This window comes from Carassius carassius, chromosome 4 (genome assembly GCF_963082965.1).
Source record: "Carassius carassius chromosome 4, fCarCar2.1, whole genome shotgun sequence".
In the NCBI taxonomy this organism is placed as follows: domain Eukaryota; kingdom Metazoa; phylum Chordata; class Actinopteri; order Cypriniformes; family Cyprinidae; genus Carassius; species Carassius carassius.
In genome coordinates, this window is record NC_081758.1 from 15,356,117 (window position 1) to 15,371,706 (window position 15,590).

The following is a 15,590-nucleotide window of genomic DNA, read 5'->3' on the forward strand; positions in this document are numbered from 1 at the left end:
GGTCTGGCGTCACTCTTCCTAGTGCTGCAGTGGAATCTGAACAGAAAACATTTCTCCCAAGGTCTTGTCATTTCACTTGGAAACACCACAGTAGATAGTCAAAGTATAAATCAACTCTGAATTTATTTATAAATTATGTAAGTATGAAATAGTAGAGTTAAATATATACAATTAAAATCTGCCAGTGTACAAATGAGTAAATATTACCCATTATTTGGTAATTGATTTTACGAACCAATAACGGTGCAATTAAATACATAGGTTACTTCAGAGCTCAAAGTTAACAATATTAGCAAAGTTAAAGTTATTTCCTATATCACATTATATATATATATCATAAAATAACTTTGAAAATCAAATAAGTTAAAATTGCAGTAGGCTATGTATTTAGTGTATATACAGTTGCAGACATCTATCCCCCTCTATAAACCTATGAAAAAAAAACGAATGATGTAACTGTAAATAAATTAATAAAACATAGGGGATATTTTGTGACTAGCGGTCATCTCTTCTGTCATTTTGGTGAGTTAGAAAGCTCAAGCCTGTTGGACAGAGCTGTTAGCACATCATTAAACTTTGAATAACGTTCATCTTTATTTCTTTCCACTCCACTGTTTCCCCACAGGAGACGCATCTGAAACTCTGTGAGGAAGACCTCCCGAACGTCTGCTTCCTCCTGAAATCCTGCAAATGAAAAAAATCTGAAATGTGTAACATAATATACTCCTGATCTAAATCACAACCTTTATGTTCACTGGGTGTTAATTGAATGACATTTCATTTATAGCATGCAAATGTAATCCTTATTTTTACCTATGATTATTTTAAACCTCGACTTTGAAGCGGACAGGGTTTGATAAATGCAACCCTTTGCTGTCTGTATGAAAATGTAGATATACTAAATAGTCCTAAAATTCTGTACTCATTAGAAATTGTTCATGCTATCAAGCATTACCCTGTAGTTTGTTCTCTGCATTTGCACTGAAAATCCTCCCATTGCATGCGATCGTACGTGCAGCATCCAGATGACTCAAGACCATGGCTACTCCAGTGTCTGCACTTTCCCATGACTCTGGCTCCTCGAGAGCCACAACATTTCTTTCAAGAAGAGACAGCAGAGGGAGCACATGGGGAAAAGTTGTGTCTGTGGATCTATTTATCTCTGAAAGAGAATTTGAAGTAGTCACAGGAGAATTCGAAATGGTAAGCAAACAGAATCTTTAAAGCAACTTTGTGTAACAGACAGAACATGAATACATTAGAATGTGTGAATGAATACCTTCTCCATCATTCATCATCCTCATTGAGGGTCTAAGGGTTTTCTCATAAAGAACAGCACTTTCTGTGTACTTCTGACGTAAAACTGTCCATGTCTCATTCAAGCGAGCAATCTAAAAAGGAGAAGACTGATTGATCAGAACATTATAAACAAATATAATTATTATCCAATTTGATTTATTTACTTGTTTTTATTCATTAAAAAAAACTTTACTGCTAAACTTGGTCTTCATAGTTCAAGAGAAATGTTTTCTTCAGTCCTCCTAACCTGTGGTAATTCAAGGCATTTCATAACTGTGGCAAAGCCAAACAGATTGCCCAAACAGCTCTTGAGTTCAGAGGCCAGGCAGATGGCTCTATGCAGCAGGGTGGCTCTTTCATCAGCACTTCCTGTGCAGCCCAGCAGCTGAACAGCCAGCATTATGGACATGGTGTGGAACCTAAAGGGCAAGAAAGAGTTATTTGGTGTCATGTAATGTAGAAGTTGTCCTCTCACAGGAAGAATTTATTGAACAAACCAACCTTTCAAGCAGATCTTGACGGAGATGATGTCCATGTGGCAGGGTAAGAAGCTCCAATGCTGAACTCACCCCCATCCCTTTTATCATATCATCAGACGTATCCAGAATTTGAGCAACCTGCAGAATGCAGATGAGTGATCTTGTTATGCAAGTGCACAAGTCTTCTTTGCAGTACATAATATACTTGAAAAAGAACATATTTAAATGTTCAAAAGATCCTGATTAATAATAATAATAATAAACAAAATAAGATATATTCATATTTTACTGTAAAATAAAAAAACATTAAGGAAAAACACTGAAAACACAAAAATCATAAGCAGTTTTTTTTTTGGTAAATTAACATGCTTCAATCTGAAACATGCAGCACATTGCATTTATGACATCACATACGCAACTTGATAATTGCACATAGCCATACTGTGATTTTGGGTTAATTTATATTAATTGTGTAGTTCTAAGTAGAAAAGTAATGTAATCTCCAAACATTTATACTTTATACAGTCAACCTTACCATGCAGTCAATTTTGGTGATATGCATTGCCATTGTCTTTATATCAACTTCAAACAGGATGTCCTTCACTTTTTTCAGTATTGTGGTCTCCAAAGGTTTATTTTCTGGGGGCATCAGTGGTGACTGGTACATACTAGGTCTGAAGCAGGAAACTGTGTCCATGGTGAAAGGCACTAAATAATCCTCATCATACTCCTCTCTGCAATCCAAAGTCTGCATCTCATGTCTTAAAAAGGAATGATTTGTAGCCACGGGGTCATCTTGAGAAATCACTGGGTCATTTTGAGGATGGTTTGCTTCTCTGTTATTTGGATGGGAATGTGTCATGGAAGACAGAAGATGTACTGTTGGTTCTAAATAGATGAGAGTGTTTTCAGGAGGAGATGAACAAAGCCGTATCTCACTGGACTTGTGGAGAACAGGTGATGAAGGGACTATAACAAACTTCCTATTTTCGGAGGGGCTTCGTCGCCGCCTGGCCACTGCAGACAAAACAGATGAACAGTCACAATGCTATTCTCAGATTTTCTGGTTTTATTTGATTTGATGGGAAATGAATCTTACATGTGCTCATTAATACAGGGGAAGTTGACAATACAAGGCGCTGCTCCATGGTGCCATCAAAACTCCTCACAACATCACTGTAAAATACAGTACAGAAGACAATCAATTATTAAATCAAAACATGATTTGTTACATGATTTGTTATTGTTTTGTCATTAAAACTACCTGTAGTTTCTGGAACTAGCCTACTACACGCACTTTCTGGACTGTTCCAGACATAACCTTTTATCGTGCAGGATTTAACCACTACACACACAATTATTCTGTGTTGGTCTTCGAAGGACTTTTCAGCAATTTGTGGAGCACGCTCTTCAACTGGGTGGATCCCCCTTTACCTCTGCGGGAGGAGGATCCATCCCCTGAAAAAAAAATGTTTTGGGGGGGGGGGGGGGGGGGGTGTAGGGGTTATACCCTTCAAGCTTCAGCAAATGAGTAGCTTGGGCAGCCACTTATTTTATCAGCCTACCAGCCACTGGACAAGACCCTCCATTGATGTTGGTCTGAGTAGCTGCCACCACAGAGTCTCGTCAAGACATGGCTGCCATTCTAGAGTCTCCAGCCGTCATGGAAGCCACACTAGATCAGCCGTCATGGACACCACCACATCAGTATTTCAGTTTTCAGTTTTTACATCACAGCTGAGGCTAGAGTCAATGTTCGCTGTGTGTGTTCTGTCCCTGTCTCTTGTATTTCCCTTGTGCCTTGTCAGTTGTTGTATGTAATGGTGCCGTTCTGCTCGTATTTTGGTTCTTTGTTCCTTGTTCCTAGTGTTTTTTGTTGATTTTTTGTTCTTCTTTTGTCATTAAATCTACCTGCATTTAGATCCATGTTCCCTGCCTACTTGCTTTTCCTTCTCCACGTTACAGTATTTTAAAATGCGATCTATTCTTGTTATGACAAAGCAAAGACAAAAATTTTCAGCAGCCATTACTCCAGTCTTCACTGTCACATGATCCTTAAGAAATCATTCTAAAATGCAGATTTTAATATGCTCATTTATTATCTGATAATTGTTTTCAGGGTTCTTTCTATTTATGAAATTTTCAAATGAACAGCAGTTATTTAAAACTGTTGTCTTTATTGACACTTTACTGTCACATTTGACCATTTTAATGTGTCATTGATTGATAAAGGTACTATTTTACCCCCATTATGATTTCCACTAAAATATTAAAAAGCAAAACCAGCATTGTTCAACAACATTGTTCATAATGGGATGGCATGTTTTTCCAAAATTGTAAACAGTCTGTGTATCTGTGTTGCTATTAAACATTGTTTAAGCACCCTGACCAGCCCAACAACAACAAAGATAGCTCAACCAACGGGATGTGGGATGTTTTTAACTGACCAATTGCAGTTACTATTTTTGTTTGTCGATGCTTAAGGCTCAGAATTAATTACACACTTCACTTTTAATATCAACCATATATAATTGTCTGAACAATTTCTATCATAAAACTCACCTCTGTGGTCTTATCAGCTCAATTTCCAAAGCCTCTGTCACAGTTATGCTTTCCCTTTTCTTTTGGCTTCCCTTCTGTCTGGTTGGTGAGCTTACTGGGCTGTTCTCCACACTTGGCAGCCCAAACATGGTTTCTAGGTATCTTAGTGGAAATGTCCTGTTAACTGGTGAGTAAATGTAGGCACCACTCTGCTTTGTCAGAGGCCTTTTATTTCCAACATAGGAATGAACCAGAGCTGGCACAGAATCAAACGTTTCCTCCTCCAGAATGTACTGGGCTTGAGAAAATGTGTCATAAGATCTGAGCAGAACCTTGTGGATGAGGAAATGAAGCGTTTTCTTGTTCCAGCAGCAGGTTAACACATAGTCTCCATTGCTAGTGAGGGAGTCACAGACTAGAAAATCTCCATCCCGTTGCACAAGAGACTCAGATACCTGTAAGAAACCATTATTAATTCAACAAATAATATGTATTTTGAGACGAGGAAACATATTTACAAGTTCTTGGATATTACATATTACAGTCTTTAAAATATTGGCTTATTGGCTTCTATGGTTCCATGAACAACCTTTAAAATCCATGGAATCTTGCCAAAGGTTCTTTGTAGTGGACAAAAAGGTTAATAGATTATTAAAATGTTCTTCACATTGAGAAGAAAAAGGGTTATCAAATAAATCTTCACTAAAATGTTCTTTGGGGGAATCAAAAATGGTTATTCCATTGTATCCCTGGGGAAACCTTTATTTCTATAAGGTGTGTGACCATGGTACCAGCCATGACTTGATAAGTTACAGCTGCTCAGTTTGAGTTCTTTCTCCAACTCCTGCTTTAGTTTGTCTGTTGGGGAATCTAGCAGGCATGTCTCTTTAGAAAACTAAAGGAAATAAAGCAATGATGAGAAACCATAAGAATCAAGTAAACATTAGACACTTCCTGTGAAACTAATGACTCACATCAAGATTGCGGTTCTGGTCAGCTGTTAAGGTGACATCATTGTGTTTACTATTTGTAACAGGCCAATATATATCACTGCAGAAATATATTATTGCTAACAACATCATGTGGAGTCTTACAAGCACAGACTCTCACTATTTTCCAATATATTTATGTTCATCTGGAGCAATAAAACTCATAAAAGTGGACTTAAATTATGGGAAAATATACTGCATTTTAAGTAACCACTGTGCAGTAAGACAAACAACAGTAATGATGAAAATACTGCTTTTGTTCTAGAGGCTAGAACAGAACTAACAGAGGTTCAATGTGAAACATCTCTATTTAAATGTGAGCCCATTTTCAGTTGCTCTAAAATAAACAGCAACATTTGGCACAGGAGCTTGCCTACAGTAACCTTGTTTGTCCTCAACCATTCTAAAGATATGGGCAGCAGACCAAGCCCTTTTGTGCGACCCATCCTAATTCAATTAGAGTTTAATGGCTAAGCTCTCAGATTCCTTTGTGACTAACACATTCATTCATAATTTAAACTTTAAGTCAATGCTCATCATTTTTACCAAAAGTTAAAGAGATATTTCACCGAAAAATGAAATTCTGTCATTCATTACCTGTATGACTTTCTTTCATCTTCGGAATGCAAAGAATTTTTATATATATATATATATATATATATATATATATATATATATATATATATATTGTAGAATGTTGATGACTAAACAGATTTTTTCCTAATGACACAGAAAAAAAAATCATACAGGTTTGAATGTTTGAATGATTGGCATGACTGAAAAATATAGACTAAAAACTTAAAGAACAAGTTTCCTCTTAACAATGTCACCCTGAAACTTGTCAAGTTAATATATTACAAGTATCACACAGTAGCCTACCTTTACATAAACGTCTCACTGTTTTCCATGAGACCTGAATGCCTGTAACTGAAGAAAAAGTGATAAAATTAGACCAGTGTGGTCACTGATGTCAAAATGTGGTAATGAGCTATGATTCATTTGTTTGTTTCTGAGTGGAAACACTTATTTTTTAGCATAACTTCAGATTAGAGTGACAGGCAGGTGGCTCCAAGGCAGGAAACTGTCACAGGAAAAACACACGCTGCTCTTTCCCATGACCACTATATCCTCTGTGTATTAGGAGACGCATTTACACAGTAGTACATTAACTGCTAAACCACAGACAGATCTAACGACTCCCAGTTACAGCCTGCTGTGTCCATTCCCAAACAAGAAGCCTTCATGCCAGACAACTTGAATATCTTTGAGATTACAACACCAGTTCTCTCTCACGGTTTCACAATCAGATATTTAACACATTCCTCAACGGTCAGACGAATACCACAAAGACTCAAGAAATCTGAATTTCTTCACGAGTGTTTTTTTCTTCTTTCTCCAGTATAAAAATATAAATGTTCAATGGCACTACATTTAGTTACATTTTTATTTAGAAAATATCTTACATATGGAATAAGAAAAAAGCATTATCTGAAAACAAGTACACAATTTTGTTTGCATTTTAATGTTAAGGATGTTCATTTTTATTTTCTGAAAAACTGGATATGTATTAAGAAAATTATTTTTAGTAGGCTACATTCCAAACATATAGCATAAACATAGAAGGTACTTTTAACACCTTATTTTGAATAATAATAATAATAATAATAATAAAACTCAAATACGACATTCGACATGACATGAGCACGCATGTTTTCCTCAGAGAAATCACGAAAAAATTAAACAAAATTGCAGCATAAACATATTACAAGACACTTGCAGGCCTGGCACATATGTTATTATTCGTTATTAATCAGACGTCTCCTAAACAACATTTTAACAACCATAAAATAACCTCCCACCAGAAAGGGATTCTCACCAAAGTCATATTCTCTTCTTTAAAACACTTGTTCGACCCTCCACATGTGCGGCATGCGATATGACAGGATGAGGATGAGCTCGTTGTTTCTCTGTGATCTGCTCTCGCTGTGTTGTTGTTGTCTCACCGAAAGCTGAGCGCGAAAACACATTTCTAAACGGCAGTTACATAATGAGCAGGCTCCCCTCCCCGAACCTCTCTACTCCTCTCAGACATCCATAAACAAGCACTATCTATAAATATAAACACAAAATGACAATACGTATTGACAATGTAACTTTGCACTAACTGTGACAGGTTACCCTTTGAGATACAGAGTGCAGTTTGATTAGTTTCTTAATCAGAAGACCTTAAAAGTTCAACATTCACGTAATTTTGTAAAATCTCACCTCAGAGCTCAGTCTAGAACTCATTGCTGTAGAATTTGACTTTCATTCCATGTGTTAAAGTTGTTTAATAACCGTAGCTGTCATTAACCACTATTAACCCATGGTCATCATGACGCTTGACCCGCGGGTGAGTGCGAGGGCGTCCTTCACTGTCGTGTGTTTCACGCGCAGTTTTGTGACACGCAGCGCGTCTATTGTTCTTCGCTACAATGTTGCAGTGTCTCACGATGGCGTCGTTTTTTTCTGTATCTTTCTCCCCCCTTTCCCTTACGACTTGGCAACTTCATCATACTCACAAAATGCCTGTTTTTGTACGCCAAAAGCGTTTGTTTAGACAATTACCAACTGAGGCTCACAGATGCCCATGGTCTCATTCAGATCACGGTTTTATTCTCCGTGCCAGTCTCTGAGTGGATCAGCTTACAGACAAAGCACAGCAAGCTTTTATTTTCTTAAAAAATTATAATAATGTATTTAGCATTCAAAAATGGCATAACTAAACTAGATAACTTTTACCAAGTTCAAGTTTGTAACAAAACCGTATTTTCTGCAAGAATTGTTCAAGATAAATTAAAGCATTTTTAAATTTCATAATTCAATTATATGTAGCCTATGCAGTGCAACAGCAAAAAAAAAAAAAAAAAAAAAAAAAAATTGTCACATTTGTTTATATAGAGCATTTTTTATCACTACAAATCAAGCTGCAATATCAAACAGGACCAGACAGATGCCAACAGACCACTATATAAGTTGCCTTAACCGGACACTATACATATATACAGATCCATTCAGAATTATTAAACAGAGTAAAACATAAATAATAAATAAATAAAACATTCTGAATTTGTTCAAATGTGGTGACCTGAAGGCGGTTCGACATGACCAGTCAACAGCTGTCAGATTGAGTGTTGATGCCCATATAGCCTATAACACAGGGCATAGCCCAAAGGTTAGAGATGACTTATGACATCGTCACAGTGTCCATTATAAAACACTTAAAAAAAAAATTTCAGAGAGTGCAGAGTTAGTTTGCACACTAACAATAACGAGCTCGCACATGTATGACCCCTGTATGACACTGTATTCTGTCTTTATGTCATCCATCAAAACTTACTGCTAAGATACTGATTTGCTTTATTCAGTCCATACGGACTACTAATTCATAGAGGTATTTGTTCCCACCAACAACTAACACTGGCTAACACTGTTAACTTTAATTACTAGCTAGCCATATGAAAATGGCTAATTACTAGCTAGCCATATAAAAATGCAATCTGCTAAATAATTAAATGTAATATGAAAATATCAATCCACACCAGTACTAAAACTCATAGATGTTTGTATGGATATTCGGTAAAAAATATACTAATGTAAACGTATGGATTCTTTATAACTTTGTAAAAAGGGTAGTTGCTCTTAGGAATCGCAACAGACATGTGGGCTATATGTGTAATGCAGTTTTTAAATTGGTCCTATATGAAACCGCAGCCATGTGAACCTCGGGTCAGATTTGACCCATATTAACATCACTGAAAATCATTAAAAATTAATGAATTCTTCATTAGAGTAAACAAGTTTAAAGATTTTAAAAACATTTATTTTTTACAATTTTTGGGGCAAAAAATGGCCTTTCCCTGGATCAAAACCTTTTTGCATTTGCAATATTGCACATAATTTATAATAACCTCTGCTATTGAACAATGTAAATCTTAAAGTTTGCAATTTAACAGAATTACAAAATAGAATAAATTTATGCACATCCATAACAACAAATCCAGTCCTCCACAATATTCCAAACATTTGGTTTCAGTATGTGTTTAAGAAAGTGCAGCAGTGATTTTGGTTCTAAGGGGCCTTTTACCCCATGTGATCTATCACAGAGAGCAGTAGCTTACTGTATGTGTGGGTAAATATTAGTAAATGTAAAATATTTGGAAAAAAATGTCTAATTTTGATTAATAGATTTACAAAAAATAGACTAGAACTAAAGCCAAAAGGTGTAAGACCACAACTTTTCAAATACAAATTTGACAAGTAGCCTACAAACCAAGTAAAAATGTAAAAAGCTCTCTCTCTCTCTCTCTCTCTCTCTCCATATATATATATATATATGAATCAATAAAAACTTACGCTTCGCATTTATATCAAACAAAGGACTACAACTCGATCAAAAATGAAACTGAAACGGCATTTTTAAGATGCCCAAACTTCAGGCTCTATGTATAATATTTAAACAATTTTAGGTTTTAAAAAACCGGAGAAAAAAAAGCACAAGGTAGGCTACTCTCGCGCACATCTCTGCGCAGCGCATGACAAAAAACTCGAACCTCACGACCATGGCAACAAGAAACAAATGCATTTGCAAGTTTGTATTTCTCAGACTGTTTCGTTTCAATTACGTAAACGTTCAATGCCTCCCAAAAAGAATGGAAAAAGTAGCGGAGATAAATCCCTTAAAAAGGAAAGTATGAATCCCGAGCAGAAAAACGACGAAGAACTCACGGAGAGTGACAAAAACTTTTACCGGGCTCAAATACGTGATTTGGAGGAGCGCCTGGAAAGGTCTGAGTCTCTTGCAAGTTACTACGAACTTATTTTACATGGCTGTTTGTTATGTTACATGAACCAGAGGTTTACAAGAAAATACTTCTGAATTTATTAAAAAAGAGAAACACAAAAACGCATGTGTAACTAAATTAATGTAGCCTAGTAGGCTAATCCAAAGTAATGGGGAGGTGCGCAGCATGATAAAGTTGATTTGACAAGTTGACTGAAGTTCCAGTATCTTTGGATTAAAATATAGGCCACACGATTTTAGTTCTTAGTAGCGTGTAGCTCATGTGCCTTTGAGGAAACTAAAATGAAATAGACAATGGATATTATAATCTGCTGTTAATGATTAAATAGACACTATACTTAAACAAATATGTCATAAACCTCAACAGGAAGCACTTGCCTCATACAAGCAATTACGAACTGCGAATTTGTTTTATTCTTTCTTGCAGATACCAACATAAATGTGATGAATTGGAAGTTCAAGAAAAGGACTTGAACTCTAAAATCACTAATTTGGAGAAAGAGAAGAAAGATATAGTTCTCTACCTGAAACGCACACTGGCTCAAAAAGAGGATGAACTGACTGATCTGGCTGAGACGTTATCAAGACACCAGCAAGCCCAAGAGGTTGAGAGGGAGTCCTTTGAGTTACAACTGAGCCTGCTTAGACATGAACTTCAGGAAAACAGGGAAAAACTCACATCTGAGAACATGGCGCTTGGTACAAGCTTTTGAGCAGTCACACATTCACACTGAATATAAAATCTAATGAAATGAAAATGTATATCAGTTATCACTAGCTGTCATATTAATAAATGCACCTTTCAACCAATAATTAATTCAAATGTGTTGACCTTTTTGTGTTCAGCTGGTAAACTGGCGTCTTTGGAGGAGTTTTCTACGCAGAGAGAGAAGCTCATGGCTGAGTGCAGATCTTTGAAAGAGACGCTTCAAAAGCAAAAAGAAGAACATCAAGCACAAATCTATAATCTGGAGAAAAAAGCTGTACTGGACAATGACAGGTGAGCATGTTCATACTCATTGTTCAGAGATCAAGGTCATGGGAGGTGCATTCTTATGTGAATATGAGTGGATCAACTCTTTTTCATAAATATTCTGCATTATTTGAGGTCTGAAGCCGAACATTAGAAATTACATATATGTCAATTAGATACTGGTTTCCATTCATCTTCTATTTTCAGTGAATGTTTGCAATGTAAGGCCTTACAAAGAGGCATTTATTCCGTACGGATCTGTTGCTTGGTATATACATACTGCATTAAAATCCTTGGACACACACACACACACACACACACACACACACACACACACAAATAGCATTAAATACTGGTTAACTAAAACACTGGTTAATAAAAATACAACTTTTCATTATTAGTTCATATTCATTAAGATCCATTCAGTAATACTAACATAAACAACGTTTGTATATATATATACAATGTATATATATATATATATATATTTAAAACAATTTGTGAATGTTTACACATTATTTTAAATGTATATTTTAAATATAAATTTGGTAAACAAATACACACATTTAAAATAAGATAAATACTGCATTTTACTTATTTGACCTGTTTGGCTGATGCAGGCTAAAGAAAGAAATGCTGCAACATGTTGCTGCTGTAGCAGCTGAATTCCGGTGGGTTTCAGACCAGAAGATGCCCGAGACGACAAAGAGGGCCATGCAAGAAAATCTCTCTGTCACAGCTCTACTTCAGCAGCTCTCAGACAAGACCAAGGAGCTGCTGAAGGAGAATGATGATCTTCGAGCAAGAGAAAAGCAACTCAAAATTGAGAATGCAATTACAGAACCGCTGATACATGAGATAACCAAGAAGAATGTTGCTAATCAAAAGGTTGCCAGTTTATACATCTATTCTTTCAGGCATTTTTAATGCATCTTTTTAGCTGTTTGGAAACCTGTGCATACTATGTATCCTAGAGCAAACATGAAACATATCTCTTTATCAAGGTAGTCCATCAGTTGACAGAAAAGTGCAAGCAAATGCAGTCTGAAGTGGAAAAATTTGCCAAACTTAAAGTGGAGCACCAAGAGCTGCTAGACAGTCATTCTTCAGTATGCACAGAGCTTGATGCTCTCAGGTTGGACTCCTGAAGTCACTTATAAGTTAAATAATTTACTTTAAATACTTTTTGCAGTGTATTTTAATTGTATTACCAACACTACTTACAGAAAGAAACAAGCAACAATTATAGAAGTGCTGGACCAAACAAAAGCTGAAGCCAAGAGACAGAGGAACGAGCTTGAAGATGAAAGGACACTGAGAAAACAGCAAAAGACAGTTCTTGAGGAAGCAGCCGTAGCTTTAAAGGAGGCCCTAAGGGTAAGAGTGAACATAAACAGATCAATTATCATTTGGTGTTACAGCCAAGTAAATAAACAGAGGTCTTCCTCTCGTTTGTTTACAGGAGGTCCCTAAAGAGGAAGACTCAGAACTGAAGATTACTGTCAGACGAAATCAGATGATGCAGAAGCTGCTGGCTGTGCTGGACAGTGCTGCAGCTTTAGGAAATGGTCCAGCTCTTACTGAGTTCCTGTCAGGGGTGACTTGCAGTCATGATCTTAAAAAACCCTCTGACATAAAAAGGTACTGATTAATTCATTTTCATATTGTATTCATGTAACATATTGTAGCTCTAAGACATACTTACTTAATTATAATTTTGGCAGTGTGATTCAATGACTCCCATGCTTGCTTTCAACTACAGACCAAGTGAACTCCTCCAGAAATCCACTTCACATCTTTCTCACTTCAAAACTGGAGACCTTGGGTTGGTCCCTCGCAAAACACACAATGCATCAAAGATAGGAAATCTTGCTAAGAGTGCCTATGTACGCAAGTAAACATATAGGCTGTGGCACATAAACAGTACACACATCATGTGATCATGGATAGAACATGAAATATTTTTAATAATGCAGCAGATGAATTTTGACGAAACATTTAATTTACCTTTTTGACTGTTTTCTTGTCTTATGGGAAAAAATTAAGTAATAAATTACTGGCCTTTTCATATACTTTATCATACTTGTGGAAGTTATTTTTAATAACATTGAAAGTGTAAAGTATTCTAAATTTCATTGTTTTCATGTCTTATCACTAGGTGGCAGTATTGTATCATTATGAATAAATAAGTAACGGTCAGAAATAGAAAGTGTCTTTTTCATTAAAAAAACTAATAAAAAAGTGTATTATTCTTTCCCATACTCTGCCCATGACACAGAGGAGAATGAAATGTTAAATAAAGTATTCTCATAGCTTCATAAAATTAAGGTTGACCAAAGTCACATGGATTACTGGTTCCAAATGCTGGAGTCCTTACCTAGCCGAGCATGTTGATGAATGATAACATGTTCATAATTCTTTATACAAATGAGACACAGAAATGGCCAGAAAGACAAGAACTTTAGTAAGGCAGACAGATATAAAGACTGCTGTCTTTTTCTGTGGTATCAATGATCTAATTCATACACTGAAATCATTCTTCTTTGGTGTTTGCCGTTTTTCAGAGGTAATGTCTGACAACAGGAATATTTATTATAAGAATATCCAGCCTTCTTAGTTTGTGGAATTCCATAAATCTAGCTTACTTTATTCATATTAAATATCGGATGACGTGATTATTTTCTCTTTAATATAGATGGTGCTGAGTCATTAATAAGTCGTGTCCAAAAAATATTATTGTGTATTTTTGTCACCGATGTAGTCTGCGCTGTTAGCGAATTTAGTGATGGGAAGTTCGGATCATTTTACCGACTCGGACTTTTGAGTCTCGTTCAGCAAAATGAACGAATCTTTTTTCGAGTCATTTCGTTCATTTCGTTCATTTTAGCAAAATGTAATGAAAATGTTATGTGTTACTTCCCCAACACATCTAGTACTTACGCAAACGTTGATCCCACTAAAAACAATACAAAACTAAAATGCTATAAGATACAGAAAAAAAATTCCTTCTTTACCTGGGTCTTCAGTCTGTGATTAGCTCACCTCACCTCTTATGTGACAAGAGTCCTCGGGTTTAAGTCATTCCTTAATCACGTGACAGCCACATACGCAAAACTAACGCAGTCTTGAGCCGGAAAGAGAATTGATTAGTTCATCTCATGAGTCTTTCGGGTCTCGGGTCGAGTTTGACTCGTTCCTTAATCACGTGACAGACCCATACGCTATTTCTGACATTTCTGTCACTGTGTTTTTGTTACTGTTTGTTGAGGATCTGTGGTTTGTTATTATTTTATAAATAAATAAAACCCTGTTATAAATAAAATATTGATTAATTTGTCTTTTTGACTGTCTATCGGTAAATAAGCACTAGGCTATATAATAATATAATAATTCAAGCTTACAATAAAAAGTATTTATACTAGTTTGTTCATTTTTACTCCAATTTTGAGTTTGCTAGTATAATAATTGCTTTTCCTAGGCAGACTTGACATATTGGTGTAATATATGTATAAGAAGATTACTCAAAAAAGGACATAATGACATATACATTAAAAGCAAATAAAATTTTGAATTTGAATTATTAATGTTAGTTTAAAACATTAAGGTTATGATAACTTCAGCTTTAACAGTTTTAACCCAGCTCAGAGTGAGGAGGATACTTCAGATCCTGGTGCTACTGCCAGTGCAGGGGCCATGTTTTGGGAAGAGTTTGACGAGAGGGTAGCAAGCTTGAGGCCTTCTGCTACCTCTTCTAAGACCTCAGATGCTATAAAGGTGCAGGCCTACCTTGCAGAGCCACTCTTACCCCGCACATCAGACCCTCTGGCCTGGTGGAGGAGATGTTCACCAGTATACAAAAGCCTTTCTGAAGTCATAAAGACAAGACTTTGCATTGTGGCCACATCTGTGCCATCTGAAAGAATTTTTTCTAAAACTGGGCAGATTATCTCAGATAGAAGAAACAGACTCAGCCCATCCAAGGTCAGGGAGCTTGTTTTTTTTTAATGCAAACATGCCTTAAAGCAAGTCCTAAAATATAGCCACAGTGTGTTATTTATTTTAAAGCTTATTTATTTTTATTTATTTAGAAAAAGACTAGCTTGTTGTGCAATATTTTTGTTGTTGTTGTGATTTTAAAGGTAATTTGTTATTGTTATAAGGCTCCGTAGCTTTAGTATCTCTTCATTTCATTTATTTTTATTTAAATGGTTTAAAATTATTTGGGGAATAGTTATACTCTTTGATATAAAGTTTTTATTTTGGCACAAAAGTGTTATTTATTTTAAAATGTATTCATTTTAAATTATTATATAAAAAAAGCAAAGCTTGTTGTGCAATATTTAGTTTTTCTTTTTTTTTCTTTTTTTATATTGTACTTTTAAAGTTCATTTGTTAAGGTTATTAGACCCTGTGGCTTTATTATCTTTTAATTTTATCTTTATTATACTTTTTTATTATTTTGATTT

At 35.7% G+C, this 15,590-nt stretch overlaps 1 protein-coding gene and 1 pseudogene across 2 annotated transcripts; one reads left to right on the forward strand and one right to left on the reverse strand.

Annotated features, from left to right (window-relative positions):
- Positions 1–100: 100 nt before the first annotated feature.
- On the reverse strand, positions 101–7,335 carry LOC132134466 (SH2 domain-containing protein 3C-like; annotated as a pseudogene).
- Positions 7,336–9,895: 2,560 nt separating this feature from the next.
- On the forward strand, positions 9,896–13,312 carry cfap157 (cilia and flagella associated protein 157). 2 transcript variants are annotated; one of them, XM_059547603.1, is made up of 8 exons: positions 9,896–10,135; positions 10,579–10,850; positions 10,998–11,151; positions 11,745–12,012; positions 12,129–12,259; positions 12,351–12,501; positions 12,587–12,765; positions 12,887–13,312. In XM_059547603.1, exons 1-8 carry the CDS (start codon positions 9,927–9,929, stop codon positions 13,020–13,022), a joined length of 1,500 nt encoding a protein of 499 aa, XP_059403586.1. In that variant the 5' UTR covers positions 9,896–9,926; the 3' UTR covers positions 13,023–13,312. The 2 variants fall into 2 exon arrangements, with proteins under 2 accessions (XP_059403586.1, XP_059403588.1); XM_059547605.1 differs by having other exon boundaries at positions 12,849–12,977.
- The last annotated feature ends 2,278 nt before the right edge of the window (positions 13,313–15,590 follow it).